The following is a 20,675-nucleotide window of genomic DNA, read 5'->3' as shown; positions in this document are numbered from 1 at the left end:
CAGCCAGCCCCAAAGGACCTCTTGACTTCAATGGAAAGGTAATAGCCTTGTGTTTCCAAATCAACACATGGCTCTTCCTGTCCATTTCCAAGCCTTGCCTTCTCCTTCTGGAAGTTTTCGTCTTGTCCCAGGCCAGGGTGGGGCCCCATTGGGCCGGGGAACAGGGAGGGCACCTGCCCAGTACTGCCCAGTACTGCCCAGGAGCCAGCAGGTGGAGCACCAAGCACTGGCTTATTGTGCGGCTTCCAGAAACATGGTGGTCACTCTGGAGGAGAGAGACAGAAGACCACAGAGGAAGTGGTTTCCGACTCCTTCCCCTTTCTGTCTCCTTTGCCCCTCTCAGCACCCATGGCAGGTGCTTTTGTCCTTCCTATTCCCTGGGGGAAGGTGAGGACCTTTCCGACTCCAAGAAAGGCACAGCTGGGGGAGGTTTGGCCATGGAGCTCACCCGAGACTGGAAGAAGGGGAAGGGGAGACTCTCCCTGGGCTGTGTCCCTGCCCGTCTCCCCCGGGCCTGCCCGTATGTGACGGTGTGACTTGGGACCCTCTCTGGGCCTCAGTCGCTCTTCCCAACTAGAGGAGGAAAGGCTCAGATTAGAGGTGTGGTCGTCAGGGTTCATCCCGAGGAGGGGCCGTCAGTGGGGGCAGAAGCTGTACTCACGAAGCAGTAACTGCCCTCCTAGTGCCCAGCCTCTGGTAGCGTCTATTCCTGTCATAGGAATTGGCCTATTCTAGGTGCCTCGCGTAGGTGGAATCATACAATATTTGTCCTTTTATGGACTGGTTTTTTTCACTCAGCATGATGTCGTCAAGGTTCATCCGTGTCAGAGCAAGGAACTTCATTCCTTTCTGCAGCTGAGTAATATTCCGCTGTAGGGCTATGCCACATTTCGTTGTCTGTCCCTCTGATGGACGCTTGGGGTGCCCACCTGTTGGCTGCTGTGAAGAGCGCTGCCGTCAAACTGACATGCACGTGTCCATTTGCATTCCTGCTTTCGATTCTCTTGGGCCCATAGCTAGGAGTGGAATTTCTCCATCAACTGGTAATTGTACGTTTAGCTTTATTTTTAAATTTTACATTTTTAAAAGAGATTTTATTTATTTATTTGACAGAGAAAGAGAGAGCACAAGCAGGGGGGAGCAGCAGGCAGAGGGAAGAATAGAAGCAGGCTCCCCACTGAGCAGGGAGCCCGATGCGGGGCTCGATCCCAGGACCCTGATCATGACCTGAGCCCAAGGCAGATGCTCAACCGACTGAGTCACCCAAATCGCCCCGTACATTTAGCTTTAAAAGAGGAACGGTCCCCTCTTTTTATATGTTTTATGTCTAGAGGGCTGGGGGGAGGCTGTGTATGATTCCATCTGGAAAAAAAATAGCTAACAAATACAAAACACCCTGAACTAGAGGCCTCCCGAGGCCCCTCCATCTCTAAAACCCTATTACGCTAGGGAGTAGGGAGGCCCAAGGTAAAGAACAGAAACAAGTCTGGGTACAAGGGAGGCCACTGGTTGGGGTGCAGCGCTCCAACCCTGAGAGATCGTTAAGGAAGGCAGGGTAGGGACGGTGCAGCATGCAGCCCTGGCAGCCCGAAGCCAGGCAGGCCGCTGCTGGGCGATGGCAGGACCTGTGTGTCAACAGTGCCAGCGTCACCGGACGGATACCCGGCACAGGACACTTGTGTCTCACCGTGTGATAGCTGTGTAAGTCAGGCTGGCGTCCAGGCAGACCGCGGTCTGTGGCTAGAAGTTTTCTCTCTGCCCTGGCTCACCGCATAGCCCACGTTCAGCCCTCTGGAGACAGAGGTGGTGTCGGGGGGCGGGGGTGTGGAGAACCGGGGAGCAGCCGGAGTCCCACAGGGCAGTGTACTTATTGAAGTCCAGCCTGCTTGGAGAGGGACTTTCACTGAGAGGTCAGCGTCGCGGGCTCCACGAGCAGCCTGTTGCTCGCTGGCACCTGCTGCCCATCTGCCCGGCTGCCTGTGTCTATCCTCAGCCCAGCTGGGCGGTGGGTGGTTGGGGCGGAGGATGAGCTGTCCTCAGGGGAGGGTGGCAGGGCCTAGGGCAGGGTCAGGCCAGGAGCTGGGTATAAATAGCCCGTGCCCGGCTGGGAAGGCCTGGCAGTGTCCTCCGCCCTCCCCCTCACCAGCTGCCGGTGCCAGGCGGGTCCCCACCTCCCCTGGGAGCCTGGCTGTCGTCTGAGGTCCTAACCATAGGGACTTCCTCTGCGGAACCGAGGAGTCTTGTCCTGTGTGGAGGCGAAACCTCCGGATGCCTGGATTCCTGGGGAGTGAGGCTAAGGAGCTGCAAGACAGGGGCCATCAGACTGGCCTTTTGGGGAAGGAGTGGTTCCTTCATTCCTTCCCTTGAGAATTAGCGAGAACCTATTGCGTGCCTTTCTGTAGACCAAGTGTGCCCACGTGTGTGTGTGTATGTGCATGTGTGTGCACAAGTGTACATGGTACGGGGTGAGGCGTTGGAGAAACAGAAGAGACACAACCTCTCTCCTTGGGGAGCTCAGACTCCCACAGCCAGACTGAACTGGAAACACAAGAGCCCCGCACTTTGCGATAAGAAGGTTTGAATAGGGTACAGGAAAGACACAGAGGCAGGACTGTCTGGGGGCCCATGAAAGTCTTTAGAAAGGAGGGGGCTCACGAGTCACGTCCTGAAGGATGGGTAAGCTGCTTGTCAGGAGCTGGTGGTGAGCAGACAGGTGCTCCAGGCGGAGGGGGCTCAGCTGGCGCGGCCGTGGGGACAGCAGGGATGGGGAGACGGCGGCGTCTGGGCAGAGCCCCCAGAGCCACTTGCATTCCGGCGGGAAGAATTAAGGCGAATGAGGCTCACTGTATGACGTCCCCCAGCCCACCCTGGCCAGGGGAACGTGGACTTCATAATGGAGACAAGGAGCTGTGAGCTAAACTGATGCATCTGTGGTGGTGGGGTTTCAGACCTGAGTCCCGTGTGGGGAGGAGTGCAAGGCCAGGGGTGCCAGGCCATGTTTGGGGGAGAGCAGCTCTCCTACCGAAATCAATCCCATGGCAGAGGCCTCTTTAGCCCCATTGCCAGCCCGACGCCCCCATTCCCAGAGGGCCTTGTTCATGACCAGCAGAATGTCCAGGTCTGAGCTGAAACCCTCGAATGGAACATTCTGGAAATGTCTCCTTTTGGCTTACCTTTAACACTCAGCCAGGTCACAGATGTCTGTCCAGCCACCCCAGTTAGGACTGAGCTGCTGGGGAAGGGGCCGACTTTGCTCTGCTCCAAGGCGTCCTTCCCAGTGATGGATGGGAAGGGGCTCTGGAAATTCTCAAGTGTTCTATCAAGTCAGGAATGACAGGGCAGGAGGCAGAAGGTTGCTGACAGGGCAGGGGACAAAGTGCTGGGGACAACCCTTCAACACATGGTAACCACAACGACTGAAGCTTATGAAAGGCTTCCCATGTGCCCAGCTCTTGATATCATTTCTTCCTCTTATTACGTCTATTTTACAGGTGAGGAAACTGAGGCAGGGACAGGTTGTGTGCACTGTTAGAGATCAGTAGTTAGGAAAGAGCAGAGCCGGGTTTGCACTGGGCAGCCTGGCCGTGGGGCACACGGTGGCTGGCCCGGGCATCAGGGGGAAGCCTGGGGATGGCAGGAGAGGAAGGAACTCACCAACTCTGAGGTCTGGAGCTGTCTTCAGAGGGTGAGCGGCATCATACTCGGAGTCAGACAAACCCAGGGCTCAATTGAGACTCGGCCACTTCCCTGTGTGCCTGGTTGCTCTCTGCCTCAGTCTTCCCCTCTGTAAAATGGGGGCGGCAGGGCCCACCTCCTGGAGCTGTTGTGAGGAAGCATCCGTGAGGTGCCAGGCCGGGTGTGCAAGAGGAACGGCTGTCGCTCTGACGGCTGGCCTTGCACGTGGCCGCGGGGGGCGAGAGGGAATCTGCGTGGGTCGGAGGAGACTACAGACTCAGGGTCTCAGTGTCCTTCAGAGAAGGGGCAAAGAACGAGGCATCTCCCTGCTGGGGGAGGTTTGGGGAGCAACTCTGGCCTTGGCAGCCAGCCAGTGCCCGGGGCTGGGGGCTTCTGCTGGGTGGGGAGGCCCACCTGCAGGGGGCTGATGAGACCAGGGAGTGGGCACCCCTTTGGAGTGCTGGGACAGAAGTGGCCTCACCGAGTGGAAACAAAGAGGCAGTGGGGGGGTCCCCACCCCTCGGCCTCCCTCTCCACGGTGGCCAGCAGCCCCACCTGACTCCGGGGTTCGGGCTGTGCAGCCGGGGGCAAGCCGCCTCTCCCTGTGGGCTCCACGCTCTCTCAGGGCTCCTCCCATAGGCTCTGATTCTGGCCCAGGGCTCAGCTTCGCTTGAGGGCGCCCAGGCCCACCGAGGGGTGAGGGGAGAGCTAGGAAGGAGGAGGAAGGAAAGTGATGGAGGGGAAGGGGTAGAGGAAGGGTCCTGGAGGTCCCCTGGGGCCCCACTTTCAACTCTGGGTGAAGAGAGGCTGGAGCCTTGGGGCACTAGGGGCCTTGGCTGGTGGGCAGATCAATAATGGGGGGTGACATGGGATACAGCCCCTGGTGCCAGAAGTGATTGAGGGACAGACCGGCCCACATTAGAGTGTGTAGAGGGGGCAGGAGGCCACGCTGATGGCAAGCGTGGCCACCACAAGGGAGGTCCACACCTCCCGACACATGCAAGGACAGAGATGCCTGTGGTAGGGACACTGGGGAGACTGGCCTGGCCAAAGGGGAGGAACACTGAGGCTGGGAAGTGGGTACCAGGTCTTCCCCTGCTGCTCTGGGCCAGGCAGGAGCCAGGCCAGGGCACGGGGAGGGGGCCAGGAGCCACCACCACATTCAGGACCAAACCAAGGAGGGGCCATGCAGGTAGCAGAGTCCCCTATCGGGTCTCAGCCCCCCTCTCTGACTGTCCTCCTCATAGGCTCCTAAATGCCAGAGGAGGGAGTGGGAAAGGCCTGCGCTTCTTCCCAGGGGAGCCCTGCTCCCCAGCCGCGCTCTCAGGATGGCGCTGTGCTGACCATCCAGCCCGAACCCTGGGCTCAGTTCCCGCTCCAGGGATTGCAGAGCTGCTGGGGCAGCCGGTTAAGAGCAGGTGGGGAGGCAGCCTGAACGGGGAGGGAGGCTCAACACTGACTCGTTGCAGTCCTGCAGACTGGGGTAGGATACTTAGCTTCCTGGTCTCAGTTTCCTCATCTAGGAAATGGGATAATAATGTGATGACAAGGACTTGCTTCGAGGATTACATAGGGTAAGGGACAGGAGCGCTTAGAAGAGGCCCAGCATGTAATCAGTGATAGACGTTTGAATATCATTCTTATCAGGATACCCTGTTTATAACTGTAAACAGGGTGGGGGCAGGAGAGAACAGGCTGCAGGGCCCCATCAGGGGCTGTGTGCCATGCGCCCATCAGTGGGCTCTGGGTGGACCTGCTCTCTCCCACTCAGGCATGGGATCCGTGGTGAGGCTCAGGGCACAGATGGGCCAGGCCTGCAGCCACCGCCGCCCCCCCAGCTCAGGCCCCAAGCAGGCATTGCCCAGACGGCAAGTGGCACACTCCTCGGCTCTGGAGTCCGATGGCCTGGGGTCCAACGAGCAAATTCTTAGCAGCTCTGTGCGCTGGGCTGGTTACTCAGGACGCAAGACTACGCCACCCAAAAACAGGGCTGCTGTAACGCCCCCTTCTGTGTCATACAGTTGTCATAGGATTCAATGAAGCAAACCCAAGAAAAAGGCTCAGCCCGGCGAGTGTGCTGTGCTCTGCCCCAGACCTGGCATCAAAAAGCCTTGAGCAAGCTGTCTTACTTCCCAAATTTGGGCTTCCTCGTCTTGGGGGGGACGGGTAGTAATATTCTCTGCCTTGGAGAAGTGATGGGAAATGCTACATGTAAAGCACCCGGCGCATAATAAGAGCTGATAAATGGCAAATGTTTAATTCAGCCCTGTGTGCCTATGTTTCCTGATCTGAGGTCCCTCTTCCCAAGGCTTCTGTCATCGCTTTGGGTGGGGGACTCGACCGAGGTCACTGTCAGACTAGAGCCTTGGGTCAGTGCTGGATGTAAAGGGGGAGGAGATGGGCCCCAGTGCAAGCCTTCTTCTTGCTCACACTGCTCCTGATTCACAGGGTTGATTGCAACTGGCCTTCAAGTCCACTGAGACCCACGGATCAGTTTCTCACACAAAATGTCATTCCTGCTGTTCCTGTGCTGGGGGAGAGAGTGGAAGAGCCGCACGTTGGCTCTCTAGTATTTTAAACTCTTGTTCCTCCTCCGCCGCCTCCCCACAAGATCTTTCCTTCTGTTGGCTCTTTATAAAAGCTGAGGTTGACAGGCTATGCATTGAGAAATGAGGGTTAGAAGGGTAAGGTGACTTGATTGGGGTCATAAGTGTTGGCTGGGAGAGCATGATCTGAGATCCTCCCCCTCTGGACACTGAGCTAAACTTGTCTTGAAACAAAGCCAATCAGCGGTTTAGCGCCTGCCTTCCACCCAGGGTGTGATCCTGGAGTCCCGAGATCGAGTCCCACATCGGGCTGCTTCTCCCTCCGCCTATGTCTCTGCCTCTCCCTCTCTGTGCCTCTCATGAATAAATAAATGAAATCTGAAAGAAAGAAAGAAAGAAAGAAAGAAAGAAAGAAAGAAAGAAAGAAAGAAAGAAAGAAAGAGAGAGAGAGAGAAGAGAGAAAGGAAGAAAGGAAGGAAGGAAGGAAGGAAGGAAGGAAGGAAGGAAGGAAGGAAGGCAGGCAAGCTCCAGTTTCTGGTGAGGGGAAAGATGGCACTCTAGAAACTTCTAGGAAGCTGTCAAGATGGTTATGGAGGCCCCCTGTGGACAAAGCACAGAGGACCTAGTAGAAGCCATCAATTCCCTGGGGAGACACCGAGGGGCTTTGAGCTGGGCAGGCAGCATCCTGGGGAGGAGGCTCAGGGGCACTGCCACGGGCAGCATGCATGGGTCCATGCGTGCATGCAAACCTTAGGCACACATGCATGTACAAGTTCCCTGCTGAGGAACGGAGGCTTCTCAGCTTCTCTGCTTCATCTGAGATGGGACTGGGGTCAAGCCAGCTCCTGGCACCTACCTTGCTTTAGGTTTGGGTTATCTCCCATGGGTCGCCAGAGCCTCCATGTGGCCCCAGAAACTTAGACTCCCTAGCAGATTGTCCAGCCCAACCGCTTCAGTGCCTGTCGGGGCAACTGGCCCAGAGCCTAGGACTTAACCTGGGACTTAACCTCCCATTTCCATCTCTCCAATCCAGGATTCTTCATTTTTTTTTTAATTTATTTTTATTCTTTTCAATCCAGGATTCTTTTCATGCGATATTGCGTTGCCCCCTGAGTGCCCCTGAGGGAGGTTTCTGAGGGTCCCCACACTCATGTCAGATATGCCCACATCAGGGGGCGACTTTGCCTGGACCTGAGCCCTGCCCTTCAAGGGGCCAGTGTACTCGTGCGGTCAGGGCAGCACATTCAGGGACCAGGTCACTCAAGGCTCTGGGTTGGGGCTGGCCTGCGGGCCCTCCGTGGCTCCACCTACCCCCCAGGGCTCCCTGGGAAGAACAAGGGCCAGTGATGGGCCATGTGCTTTGTGCTGGCAGTGCCACCGCTCTCTGTCTGCCTGCAGGTCCCTGGCCCTGGGCCAGCAGTACACATCCCTGGGCTCACAGCCCCTGCTCTGCGGCTCCATCCCAGGCCTGGTCCCCAAGCAGCTGCGCTTCTGCCGGAATTACATTGAAATCATGCCCAGCGTGGCTGAGGGAGTGAAGTTGGGCATCCAGGAGTGCCAGCACCAGTTCCGGGGCCGCCGCTGGAACTGCACCACCATAGATGACAGCCTGGCCATCTTCGGTCCTGTCCTGGACAAAGGTACTGTCTCTGGGCCGGGTAGCAGGTGGGGGAGGGACCGGATAGGGGAGGGCAGCAGGTCATGGTGACTCTTCCACGTCAGGGTGCCTCAGCTTTGGGCTCAGGGGTCCCCAGGGGATGGCCATGAAGCTGGTCAGGACCTGCAGGTGCCTCTAAAGTGGGTTGGCCCCCTCTGGACTGACCCAGACTGTCACCATGGCAGCCACACCTTCCCAGGTGCTGCTGTAGGGCAAGCAGCCTTGGGATGCTCTGTGTCCTGAGATCCTAGGGCAGGACAGGGGGCCGTGGCCTCTGTCCTCACCCCCTCACAGTGAGGTAGGGAGGCTTTGATGTGGACATTTGTGACATCTTCCCAACAGTGTGTTGAGCGCCATGCAAATCCAGCTTTTGGGTGAGGTGGGGAGCATCACCACCTCTGGGTCCCTCCCATATAGAAAATTCTGGAGCTGAGGAAACTGCCCGGTGCTTGTGGCACTGCGTTGCCCCCAAGCATTTCTGTGAGAAGATTCTGCTGGTCCCCCTGCCCCTGCACTCTGGATATGCAGTGGAGGGCTAGAGGGTGTGCTGGCCTCGGGGTACCTTCCTCACCCTCCTGCAACCTGGGAGGCGAATCACCTGGTGCCTGAAATGATTGGCATTCACACAACTTGACTTCAAGCAAGACTAGGGGAGAGGGATGAGGGCGAAGGAGACTTTGGGGTGGTGAGTTCTGGGCTGAAGATGGGCAACTCTGAGGAATGGCAGTGTCCTGGAATTTAATGACCCCAGCTGGCCCCCTGGAGCTGCCGCTCCTTTTCTGCAGCAACTTGAACCCTCCGGACCACCACCAAGGCTTTGCCACCCAAACTCGGGAGCCTGGCCCTCCCTTCTTTTACAAGAACTATATTTATAGCCAGAAGGAACAGGGATCTGAGAGCCAGGTGGATTTGGAGGTGGGGTGGAGGATGAGGAGCACTGACCCTCTACATTTTAGCACGCGGGGGTGGGGGGGATGGGGGGGGTGGGGGGGTGGGGAGCCCTTCACCTGGGCCTCAGCTGTGCTGGGTCCGTCTGACCTACGGGCCATTGTCAAGGGACAGGGGAGCAATTAGCGAATCAATGGATGATGATTCTGTTTACGCTTCTATTACCAAAGCTAATTATTCCTTGTTTACATAAAAGGTTTGGCCTCTAATTGGGGCCAAGTGGCGGCGGTTTGCATTTCAAACCCGATCTTGCCTGGTGTGTCCGTCTCACCGCCTTCCGGGGCCCCCCACCTCGGGCCAGGTAGCTCTTAATCAAACAGCCTGGCGTCTAGACGCGCTCCCCGAAAGCAAGACTCGCCTTCTGGTTGCTGCTGCCCTCTTGGGACATCTGGCGATGAAAGTCGGGCCTCTGGGCTTACGCCCATCCACGTCTGTGCTAAACGCTGTCGGTCACACTGTAGGTCTCGTACCTGCCTTCCTCTCTAACTTGCAAGAGGGCACTCGTGGGGGCGGGGGGGGGGGGGATAGGTCGGAGACTCCAGAACCGGACGAGGCGGAGCAAGGCCCGGGAAGAAGGCTCCACGCCGGCCCGCGGGTGCGCCCAGGCCCCGCGTGGAGAGCCGGGGGGGACCCGCTCCCCGCGCCCGGCCGGCCCCGAGGCGGAGGCGGGGCGGAGGCGGGGCCGCGGCCCGCGGGGGGCTCGCGCGGCAGCCGCGGGGCGGGGGTCGGCGGCCGGAAGGCGACGGGCCGCGACGGCGGGGCGCGGGCGGGCGCGGGCGGGCGCGGGCGGCCCCGAGGGCTTAGGCGGCTTGAAAGGGGCCCGAGCGCCGCCCCCCACCGCGCGGCCCGGCCCCGCGCCCGCTGCGGCCGCCGCGCCATTCACACGCCCTCTGGCCATTCGGCGCGGCGCGGGGCGGGGCGGGGCGGGGGCGGGGGGCGCCGCTTCAATGGGGATTTCGCGGGCGGGCGCCGGGGCCGGGGGCGCGGCCCGGCCGCGGGAGCCGCCCGTTGCTACGCGGTGGCGGCCGGCCCGGCGGCCCGGGCCCGGCGGCCGCATTATGCGGGTAATGCGGTGTGACACCGCGCGAACAAAGGCGGATTGAGCGGCCCAGCGGGCCCCGCCGGACGGGGACCGGCACAGCGGGGCTGTCAGCGCCGCTCCCAGGCTAATCCCCGCCCCGCCCCCGCCGCCCCCGCCGCCCCCGCCGCCCCCGCCGCCCCGGGGCTGGGAACCGAGCGCGGCCCGGGGTCCGGGCGCCGCCGCCGCCGCCGCCGCCGCCGCGAGAGGCCGCGGGCCCGGCCGGAAGCGAGGCGCGGGCTCCCGGCGCCGCCGCCCCCCGCTCGCCCCGGGCGCCCCGCGGAGGGCGGGAGCCGCACCGGGGGCGAGGACAGCGGCGGGGGGCGGGGGGGGGGCGGCCGGGCCTCGGGCCTTGCCCCCGCCCCCACCGCGGCCTCAGTCCGCCCGGCTTCGCGGGCTCGTGCGCCGGCGGGGCCGTCGGTGGAGGCGGGCCGGGCGGCCCCTCCGAGGTGGCCCCGCGGCTACCGGGCGCTGTCCCCGGTGTGCGCAGCCGGGCCGCGACCCTCTAGGTCACCTCCTGCTCGGGAGGGAGGGAGAGGGTTGGACGGCAGGTCTCCCAGGCCTTGGCCCTCTGATCCTCAATGTCTGCATCTGTAAAATGGGCCTATACTAAGACCTTCTGCAGCCTTGGCGGAGGACTAAATGGGATAAAGCCCATGAAGGGCAGACTCTGGCGCATACTGAGCGCTCCAAGGTGGCCATCAGTATCCTGAGGTCGGGGGACAGCCCTGAAGCCCTGGGATCCTGTCCTGTGCTCTGTCCTCCCGGTGGTGGCAGGGGGAGGCTCGGGAGCTTCAGCGGCAGAGGGAAGTTACGGCCGTTACAGAGAGTAACTGCGGCTCTCAGGAAAGGAAGGGTCTGCCCAAGCGCCTCTGGGGGGGGGGGGGTGGCCTCACCCCCGCAGGCCTCGGGCTCTCGGGAGTGGGAGGGTTGGGGCAGATGGAGGGCAGGAGGCCCCATCCCTTCAGCAACCTGCCAGAGCTGTACTTTCTGTGGCTGCTTTTACCAGGGTCAGCTCTGTGCTGGACCAGGCGTTGAGGCCCTGGGTTAATCCATTGGCTGCCCGGGCCTCAGTCTGCTCATCTGTAAAGCGGGGGATACCTCAGAGGCTGGGCCAGCCCAAGGGGGTCAGAAGGGCGCCTCGGTTCCTCCCTCTTTCCTCGCGGCTGGGGAGGTCGAGGCAGGGCGGCTGCGCCCCCACGCCCCGCCTGAGCAATGCCCTCCCCGCAGCCACCCGCGAGTCGGCCTTCGTGCACGCCATCGCCTCTGCCGGCGTGGCCTTCGCCGTCACGCGCTCCTGCGCCGAGGGCACCTCCACCATCTGCGGCTGCGACTCGCATCACAAGGGGCCGCCCGGCGAGGGCTGGAAGTGGGGCGGCTGCAGCGAGGACGCCGACTTCGGGGTGCTCGTGTCCCGGGAGTTCGCGGATGCGCGCGAGAACAGGCCGGACGCACGCTCGGCCATGAACAAGCACAACAACGAGGCGGGCCGCACGGTGAGCCGCGACCGCCCTCGCCGGACACCACCCCCCTCCACCTACCCTTCGGACCCTGGCCCTGGCCCTCCCGGCTGGCCTCGCCCCGCCCTGCCCTTCTGGTGGCCCTCGTGCTGCCCGGACCCCTGCTCTCCTCCTTCCCCTGGCCTGTGCTTGGCCCCCACCCACACCCCACAATCACCCCTTCCGTTCCCCTTTCTCCCTGGGCTGTTCCCCGTCTGCGCCTGCCCAGGGGTGCGTCAGCTCTGGCGCAGGTACCCGCCGGCCGATCGGTGCTCTTGGGCTGCCTGGGCAGGGCTCTGGACACCGCTGGGCCTGGCTTTGAACTCAGCCTCCACCGCTTCCTCTGCTTGTTTGACGTAGGGCGAGTCACTTAAGCTCCCAGCCTCAGTTTCTCCATCTGTTAAACTAGGATCACAGTCCCTAATACCTATAGCTTTGAGAAATGGCTGCGATTTCTGCCAATGCTTGGGGCTGTGAGGAGGCAGGAAACCACGGCCATCATCCTTTAGGTCCGTACCTTCGCCCCCAATCCATTCTCTTCTAACACCCGCTAGGAATAGAGAAGGCTCCAGGAATCGGGTGGGCAGGGGCAGAGAGGGAGGGCCTAGGTGGTGCTCCCGGGGGGGTCGAGCCAGGGGCCACCCGCTACTCCTCTTCCCCAGACCATCCTGGACCACATGCACCTTAAATGCAAGTGCCACGGGCTGTCGGGCAGCTGCGAGGTCAAGACCTGCTGGTGGGCCCAACCCGACTTCCGCGCTATCGGCGACTTCCTCAAGGACAAGTACGACAGTGCCTCGGAGATGGTGGTGGAGAAGCACCGTGAATCCCGTGGCTGGGTGGAGACCCTCCGCGCCAAGTATGCGCTGTTCAAGCCGCCCACCGAGAGAGACCTGGTCTACTATGAGAACTCCCCCAACTTCTGCGAGCCCAATCCCGAGACGGGCTCCTTTGGCACCAGGGACCGGACTTGCAATGTCACCTCTCACGGCATCGATGGCTGCGACCTGCTGTGCTGTGGCCGTGGCCACAACACGAGGACGGAGAAGCGGAAGGAGAAATGCCACTGCATCTTCCACTGGTGCTGCTACGTGAGCTGCCAGGAGTGCATCCGCATCTACGACGTGCACACCTGCAAGTAGGGAGCCAGGTAGGGTGGCGCGTTGGGGTGGGAGGGCTGGGGGGCCTCAGGACAGGGAACTGGGTTTGCCCACCTCTTCTTGACCACCCCACTTCTGTTTCTGAGCTGTCCAAGACACTCAGGTTTCCCTGGCCAAGATAGGAAGCCAGGATTTCCTCAGCTCCAGTGGGGATGGTCCCTGTGCCGCTTTTGGTGGCTTACACAAAGCACAGATCCCAGCTAAGTGTGTGTGTACACGAGACTGCAAGCAATTGATTCACATGTACAAGTTAGTACACGGTGAGCCAGGCCAAATTTTTGCGTGGCCACTGGCTGTCACTACTGAGCATCTGTGGAGGCAGAGTAGGGACACCTGACTTCTGGTCCCGACTTTGCCCTGTTCCACGAAGTCCCTAATTTCCCGTTCTTTCACTTCCATGGGCCTCAGTTTTCTTACTGTAACCCGAGGGGTTAAAATTGTTGAAATAGTTGGCCAGAGATTTTCTTTTTACCCCAGGGGCAGACCCCTTTTGCACCCACCTTGAACTTTCATGCCACTTTTTGCACAAGCATAAATCCTCCTGACCTCAAGGAGGTGGGTGGGGGAAGCGGTGTATAAGCCCATATCCTGACAGATCTGAAGCTTGGGTGGAGCAGGGGCCACTCTTACCGAGTTTATGGAAGGGGATGGGGAGGAGGAGGGATTCAAGTTCAGAGTGCTGTCGGTGAGTAATCAAGGGATCAAAGGCAGGTGGATTATGTTCCCAAGCTTCCCAGAGGTGGCCTGCGTGGGAGACATGGGGCCTGGCCCTTGGATCCCTAGGTCCCCAGCATAGGGGAGGACTGACATAGGGTGGTCCTAGAGTCTTGGAGGTGGAAGGTCTGAGGCTGCTATGCCCTCTCTCCCTTTTCTCTACCCTGAGAAGGAGACTAGTCTATAGAGCATGAGCCCTGGTCCAAGCTGCCACCACTTGCCAGCCAGATGAGACCCTGATGAGAGGGTTTTTATAGATCTGCCTCCTTATCTATCATCCTCCTCAGAGGGGCTGTGGGGATGGTGCTTGGTTCATTGCAGAGAACCTACCTGCCTGGATCATCCCCCACTGCTGCCCCGGGACAGTGCAGGGGAGAGCACCCCACTGGGTGATGCAGTTCCACAGGGGCCATCTCAGGGCTGGTGGCACCTGACTACACTGTGTGGGGCTGGGGGAGGGGCCGGGCCTCTCTGAGGTGCGGAGGAACCCACATCGTGGGGAGAGCTCTGAGTGAGTTCATCTGGGAGGCCCCTCGGTGTAGCTCAAGTTGTGACCTGGCGGGGACGGGGTCCAGAGAGGCAGCAGGAGGTACCACTTTCTTGGTGTCTGAATGGGCACAGTGTGGCCGCTGGAGAGAGGACACAGCTCCACCACATACCAGCCGTGGAAGCCCCAAGTCCAGTTTCCTCATCCGTACAGGGATGGTAAGAGCCTAACAGAAGTTTTATGAGGCTCAAGTGAGTTACCAGAGGTGAATGCCTCTCTGAATCTAAAACTAATAGAGTGATAAATGCCATCAGAGAGATGTGACATGAGGGTGTCATTGTTCAGTGGGATGATGACACCATCTCACTTGCCCAATAAAACTTGGGCAAGGTTTATTTCCTGCTCCTCACAACAACTGAAAGGTCAGCGAGTATGAAAGAGCTCACCGGCTCGTTGTTAGCATGCCCACTGTGGCCAGAGGCAACATGGTGTCCCCAAGTAGGACATAGCTCTGGTCACTCTAGAGGGACTGTGCACTGGACATTTGTCTGGCTTACCTGTTACTAGGGTGAGGACACAGAGCTCGGGTCTCTGCCTCCAGAAAGCTTCACATGTGGGTCCTGCAGAGGCTACAGCAGCAGTAGCCCAGGCCCTATTGGTGGCTCTAGGTGGCTCTAGGGTCACTGAGTCAGACCCGGCAGCTTGTTCCAGCATCTTCCCTCTCCAGGTCGGTAGCCAAGATAAGCCATCTGCCAAGCAGGGAAGGAGGTGCTGGTTTGACCCTCAGTGTCCAGAAAAGTCCCCTCCCCGTCACCCCTGTAATTAGTACTGATTCTAAGATGAATTAACACATCTTCGGCCATCTCTTCTCCCATTTCTGAAGTAGAATGGTATTTTCTCCAATCGTACAGAAAGTGCCACACAGACATGGTATCAAAATGCCATATCCAGACAGACCGGGGAGAGGGGGGCTCCCCGGAGGCCCCTCCTTTCTGGTCACTGGAGCTCTTGCTCTGGGATAGCTGGAGGATTCTCTTCCAATGTGGTGCCCTTTTAACAAATTTATAACTTGTTGAGTGAGTCGGGGCAAGCTGTGGAGCTTCTCTGCACCTTGGTTCCCTCATTCGTGAACTGGGGGCGTTGTGTGCGCCAGAGGACCACGTGCTGGGCCTGGCACGTGGTCCAAGGAGGCAGCAGAGATTCCCAGGCCTAGCAGGGTTGACCTCCAAGAGCGATTTTTTCCAGGCACGCTGCCTGGTGTCAAGGCCCAGGCCCAAGATTGGCTGAGACCTGGTTACCTCTCTCCTCCTTCCAGCCACACTGACACTGCAGGCAAGATGGGAACTTTCGAGACAGGCTGATAGGAACGAGTGCCCTTCACACACTCGGTGGGGAGCCCCAGTCATAATGGCTTTGTTCCACGGGAAGGCCAGAGATTCTCGGTCCTTCCCTGGTAGGGACATCATCTCTTCCATTGCCTGTAGCTCCTGTCCAGTGTCTCAAGCTAATGACTGATGTCATACTTTGCAAGTACCAGGTTCATTCCTTGTTACTGAGATGTTACGAGCACAGTGAACTGGAAAGGGCTCTCTCTCGACAGGACTGGGAGCCTGGCTGGCCTCATGTGCTGGATCTGTCACTAACTTGCTGCAAAACCTTGGCCATGTCCCTTTAATCTTGCTGAGCCTCAGTTTCTGCCCCTGTAAAATGGTCTTCCACTGGCCCGGCCAGCCCCCGAGGAGTGGAAGGATGATTGGGAAAGCCCATGAAAGCGCTTTGGGCCTCGAATCCTTTGTGAGATGTGAATACACAAAGCAGTGAGAGGTACACATTGGTGCTGCCTGAGAAGGAATTATTCATCATTAATTACTTTAAAAAAAAGATTTTATTTCTTTGAGAGAGACAGAGAAAGTGAGCATGAGAGAGAGAACAGAAGCACTGGGGATGGGCAGAGGGAGAAACAGACTTCCCGCCTAGCAGGGAACCCCCCCCCCCCCCAGCCCCGGGGCCCAATCCCAGGATCCTGGGTCCATGACCTGAGCTGAAGGCAGATGCTTAACCGACTGAGGCATCCAGGCGCCCTTTTTAAAAATACTTTTTAAAAAAGATTTTATTTGTTTATGAAGGCTATGTTTATTTTTTTTAATTATTTTTTTTAAAGGTTTCTCTTTATTTGAGATAGAGAGAAGGCAGGAGCGGGGCACAGTTAATTACATAGCTGGGCTCCGGTGTGGACTCACTATCAAGCACTGGTGTGACAGAAACGCCCGGCGCAGGGTCCACTGGAGCTGGGAGCGGGCCTGGCCGGCGGGGTCCTCAGGGTCGCCTGCCCGCCGCCGCCCCCACTCCTGCTGCCGGGGGGGCTTGGGATCCGAGTCCTGGCTGCTAGAGCCCTCCTGTTCCCCGGGATCAGAGCCCGAGCGGAGGAGGGGGTACGGGGCAGCCAGCGCGCTCCGTCACCCCAGGGACGCGGCCTGGCCTGGGTCTCGGCGTCCCGGGGGGGGCCTCCCCGAGAAAGCAGCCCCGGCTCTCATTCTTGCCCTTGGCTTTGCAGGGGGCACTGGGAACGGGTGAAGCGAGCGGCTGGGCAGATGCGCCGGAGCCGGCTCGGCCGCCCCTCAGCACGACGGCCCGCACGGACTGTGGCCGACCCCGCCCGGTCAGCGCCTGGACCGCCCGCCCGCGGAGGCCTCCCCGCCCTCTCTCCTTTCTCGCCCCGCTCTGGATGGTGTGTGGTTCTCGAAGAAGGGGCTTTCTTTTTAGTTCTCCAGGGTCTGATAGGAACAGACCCCAGGCTTATCTTTGCACATGTTAAAGAAATAAAAATGGAAAAAAAAATTCTCCTCCGACACAACAGGCCGGGCCACCGCCGCCAGGGACACGCCAGCGGCCGCGATGGGACTTCGCGCAGGCGGGAGCCCGGCTGCCGTCCCCCGCGCTCCTGCTGCCGTCTCCTCCACACCGCCCCGCGCGGGCAGGAGCCGGGCCGTGACGTGAGCGCCCGTGGGCCCGGGCCCGTCGAGCGGCGGCCGCGGCCCTCCCAGTCCCGCGTGCTCCGCACCGAGGCTCCCGCCACGCACCCGGGCGCCCGTCCGTAGCCAGTCCGGGGGTCTGCCAGGAACGCGGTGCAGGGCTTGTGTTTTGTTTTGTTTTGTTCTTTTTGTTTTGATTTTTAAGAGTCGGACCCCATGTAAATAGGTTACGTTGCGGGCGGGCGGCGAGCCTCCGGCAGCTCCGTTGGCTTCCTGGGGAAAGCCGCGGGGTCTCGGGGGCCAGGGTCGGTCCGGCCGGGCCGCTCGGCGCAGGCCGTCCACGGAAACAGCTCCAGGGCCAGCGGCTGCCAGGCCAGTCCCCCGGGAGAGGCCCGACCTGGGGCCGCCGAGGGGTGGCGGCCTCCCCCTGCAGCTCCGATCTGGTGACGTGTAGAGCGGGAGGCCAAACGTGATTCCTTCTTTCCGCTCCCATAGAGACACGTCTTCCGGCCTCCTCCTCCTCCTCCTCTGGACTGTGCGGGTGAGGGACATGCAGAGTGTTGAACACGCACCTTCCGGCCCCACCGTGTGCAGACGGAGCGCCCGTGCACGCAGTCCCCAAGGATCGGGAGGAGGCGTTGGGGAGATGCCGAGCAAGCTGTCACTTGCTCCCTCAGGTAGAGCCTCCTGCGGCTGAGCTCCCCTGGCTGCACGCTGGTCCCCGCGGGCGTCCTGCATGGAGGCCAGCGGGTGTGACAGGACGGATCGACGCAACAGCTCTGTCTTAGGGAGAGCCAGGAAGAAGAGAGGCAGCCGTGGTAGAGACTAGAACAAAGTTGTTCCTTCCTTTTGCCCCTCCTCTCTCTGGTCTGCCTAACACTGACCTACGGTACCAGGTCAAGTGACCTTGCTGCTTGCTCCGGCAGGCCTGGCAAGACCATCTAGAAGCCATGCCTGCCCTCTTGAACCTGCTGGCAGCGAGCCCTGCTAAAGATACACATCCCATCCCCTCTCCGGGAGTCGGAAATGCCCCTCCCCATCTCACCTTAGACTAAAGAGTTTTAAATCATGTCAACCGGATAATGCTTGCTTTATGTGAGAATTATTTCAGCAGAATGGATACAAATTTTCAGAACCGTCTTTTCATATCTATGTATTCTATATTAAAAGTGATAAAGTCATGTTTCTGGGGCGTATTCAAGTAGCTGACAAGTAATTATTTAATAATAGTACACTGAGCACATTGTAATTATTCTCGCCGTAGTCAGGTAATAGTATCCAACAGAAATTTCCTACCGACCTGCTGTATCCAAAGTTTTGTAAAAAGTTGTAGAAGTTGTTGATCTTTTTGATTTTATATTCAAAAAGTCTCTTTTTATAAATATTATTTATTATACAATGTATATACCTTTGAGTTAACTAAGATTATATATTATATAAATATATATATATTTGGAGAAAATATATTTCATCATGCAGTTTTTTTCTGTTAAGTCATTAAAGAGAAGGTAAACAAACTTAAAATGGATACATTGTACAATGTGTGGAGTTTCCAGGTTAATGCTCAGGAGGTCACGAATATCCAAATCTGGATGTGGAGGCCTCAACTCACACCCTTACGTTAGTGGCCCAAAGTAAAGCCGTTCCCTCTGTTCTCCGAGCAGGATCATCTCTGACGTCATGGACAGTGGGCCTCATCTCCTGTAGGGCTTTCTTACAGGCTTACTTTGTTCTAAGTCAGTATCTAACAATTCCCAGTGCTGGGAGTGAGTGGTTGGGGCAGTAGCTCCTTTTCCTAGACTCTAGCACTTCCACTGCACACATGAATGTCACAGACACTCAAAGATGTGGCTCAAGGCCAACAGACCATGGGGTTGGTTAATCCTTTCCTCACCCATGTTTTCAACTCCATTTATTGGGAAAATAGGATTTGCTCTATTGAAAATGAAAGCCGACTGGAAGTGGCTCATCCATCCCCTGCTAGCTAAGCTGTAGAAGGGATAGGTTGGTCAGGAAGAAGAAATGGTATGCCCTGGTCTCTGGGTGGCCTGGGACAGGTGTCCTTTGAAATTGGAGGTTGGGCAGAAAAGACTCAGCAGTGGCACGCTCTGGGAAGGGCATCCTCTCCTTGGACCGCTGCTTCAAAAGGACTCACCCGAAGCTCACAAGCAATGCCCTCTCAACAATGAGGGGCAATAACTCGGCTTTATGATGATACACAATCCTTTGGTCTTCAGATCTACCCATATAATGTCACCTTTAGTTTATGTAGCACAGCTAAAATGCTTTTTCTTTCTCCTGATTTCCCTTTATTAGAAGCAAATCTTCTCTCACTGCATAGAAAAAAATAAATAAATAAAGCTGTCTGCCTTGTGCGCTGGCGATGGGCTGTCTTGGGCTCCATTCAGACCTCCAACCTTAGATTAGGAATGGCTACTAGAAGTTCATGAACTTTACTGTGCCTTTCATGTGTTTTTATTTCATCCCTGGAAAGGTTAAAACACAAAAATGGTGGTACCGGCTGTGCAAGGAATTATATGAGGAACGTAGACAGAAATCTCCCTATCTATAGCCCTGCTCATCTTGTACTTCACTTTGACATAAAACTAATACTCATCTACCCTAGCATCCTGGGTACTTTTTTTTTTTCAACCTATAAGATTGCCAAACATTTAAATGGTCCCTATTCATACTTAGCAAGGCCATTTGTAATCCTATGATTAATTATATTCTATGATTAAAGAGAACAGTTTATTGCAGTGCTTGAACATTCAGTTTCTCCCAAAGTATAAAATACTAATAAACATCTAAAAACAAGAGGAAGTTAAAAAAAAAATCCAAAAGAAAGAAAAGAGACAATATAATGGGAAAATCTCTTTCAAAGCAGTATTTTATGAAAAAAAGCAGGGAAGAGAGTGCATGAGTTCAAGGCTGGGGAAGGAGGTACAAATAAATAAAGGCAAAGGAAAGGCAGAGAAAAGTAGGGGAAGAGATGACGGGGAAATGATTCTAGGTGGATCTAGTGACGGATCCAGTGATCTAGTGGTCCCTCCATGCCGGCCTTGGGTGTATGGATGGACACATTAGCTGTGGCTGATCAACACACACTTGGAGTTAATGCAGCAAAATGATGGTAGCTACACTTAGCTTGACAGAGAACTCTCGAGGAAGCAGAGAATTACCCTACCATTAATCTTATACTCCCAAGAGAGTGTGACAAAGTCAGTTGTGTGGAGACTGTATGCTGGGGAAATTTCAAATATGAGTCCTTAAAAAAAAAAAAAAAAAAAAAAAAATAAAAAAAAAAAAAAAAAAAAAAAAAAAAAAAAAAAAACAAATATGAGTCCTCCTTGCATATCCTGTCTTCGTGGTTTAGGATTCTTGCCCATCACAGGCACTCTGTAGAGCATCATAATGCCCTGGTGTCTGCACAGCACACGCCCTCTGTGGGCTCGGCTCCAGGGCTCAGTCTCAGCACTGCTTGCCAATGGAGAAGAAACTTTAGATCATTTTGCAATAACTTCTGAAATGTACATGCTTTTTTGAACTTTCATCCACACCTTCCCAGTGTCTTCTTTGAAGAGGCTTATGAATCAAGCGGCCAGGTGAAGAACAGGAAATCTTGCTTTTACCTTCTGTGCTTGGCTGGCTTGGTTGTTTATCGCTGACTCAGTGCTTCAAGTCTATTTACCAGGATTTGATTATTACACACGAATCTACTCCATAACTTGCTAAAACTTAAAAAAGAGGCTGTTCACTGTAATTTTTAGCACATGAAAAGACAGCTTTAAAGCAACCGTCTCAGATTTTAGCCACCATTATAGTTTTTGTCATATATATATAAAGATTCTATTTGTTAGAGAGAGAAAGAGAGAGCAGGAGCAGGGGGAGAAGGAGAGGGAGAACCAGGCTTCCTGCTAAGCCGGGAGCCTGACGTGG

The 20,675-nt window shown here is 57.2% G+C and overlaps 1 protein-coding gene and 1 long non-coding RNA gene across 6 annotated transcripts in view; one reads left to right on the top strand and one right to left on the bottom strand.

The window, feature by feature from the left end:
- The window catches only part of WNT3 (Wnt family member 3), a 51,230-nt gene that overhangs the window by 30,014 nt on the left and 541 nt on the right, over positions 1 to 20,675 (top strand). The window contains exons 2-5 of one of the 4 annotated variants that reach the window (XM_072781377.1): positions 7,620 to 7,861; positions 11,135 to 11,400; positions 12,066 to 12,553; positions 17,232 to 18,260. In XM_072781377.1, coding sequence (XP_072637478.1) covers positions 7,620 to 7,861; positions 11,135 to 11,400; positions 12,066 to 12,545 — 988 coding nt within the window. In that variant the 3' untranslated portion in view covers positions 12,546 to 12,553; positions 17,232 to 18,260. Of the gene's footprint in view, positions 1 to 7,619; positions 7,862 to 11,134; positions 11,401 to 12,065; positions 12,554 to 16,318; positions 18,261 to 20,076; positions 20,342 to 20,675 lie in introns of those variants that run through there. The other 3 variants (XM_072781374.1, XM_072781376.1, XR_012009210.1) reach the window with 3 other exon arrangements.
- Positions 1,094 to 9,524, bottom strand: LOC140607053 (uncharacterized). 2 transcript variants are annotated; one of them, XR_012009212.1, is made up of 5 exons: positions 9,185 to 9,524; positions 4,231 to 4,383; positions 3,655 to 3,820; positions 3,174 to 3,525; positions 1,094 to 2,803 (listed from the first exon to the last, which is right to left on the bottom strand). It is a non-coding gene; the product is annotated as an uncharacterized lncRNA (long non-coding RNA). The 2 variants fall into 2 exon arrangements; XR_012009211.1 differs by having other exon boundaries at positions 1,095 to 2,803; positions 3,174 to 3,316; positions 9,185 to 9,515.

This window comes from Canis lupus, chromosome 16 (genome assembly GCF_048164855.1).
Source record: "Canis lupus baileyi chromosome 16, mCanLup2.hap1, whole genome shotgun sequence".
NCBI classification, from domain to species: Eukaryota; Metazoa; Chordata; class Mammalia; order Carnivora; family Canidae; genus Canis; species Canis lupus.
This window is presented reverse-complemented; position numbering and strand designations above follow the sequence as displayed.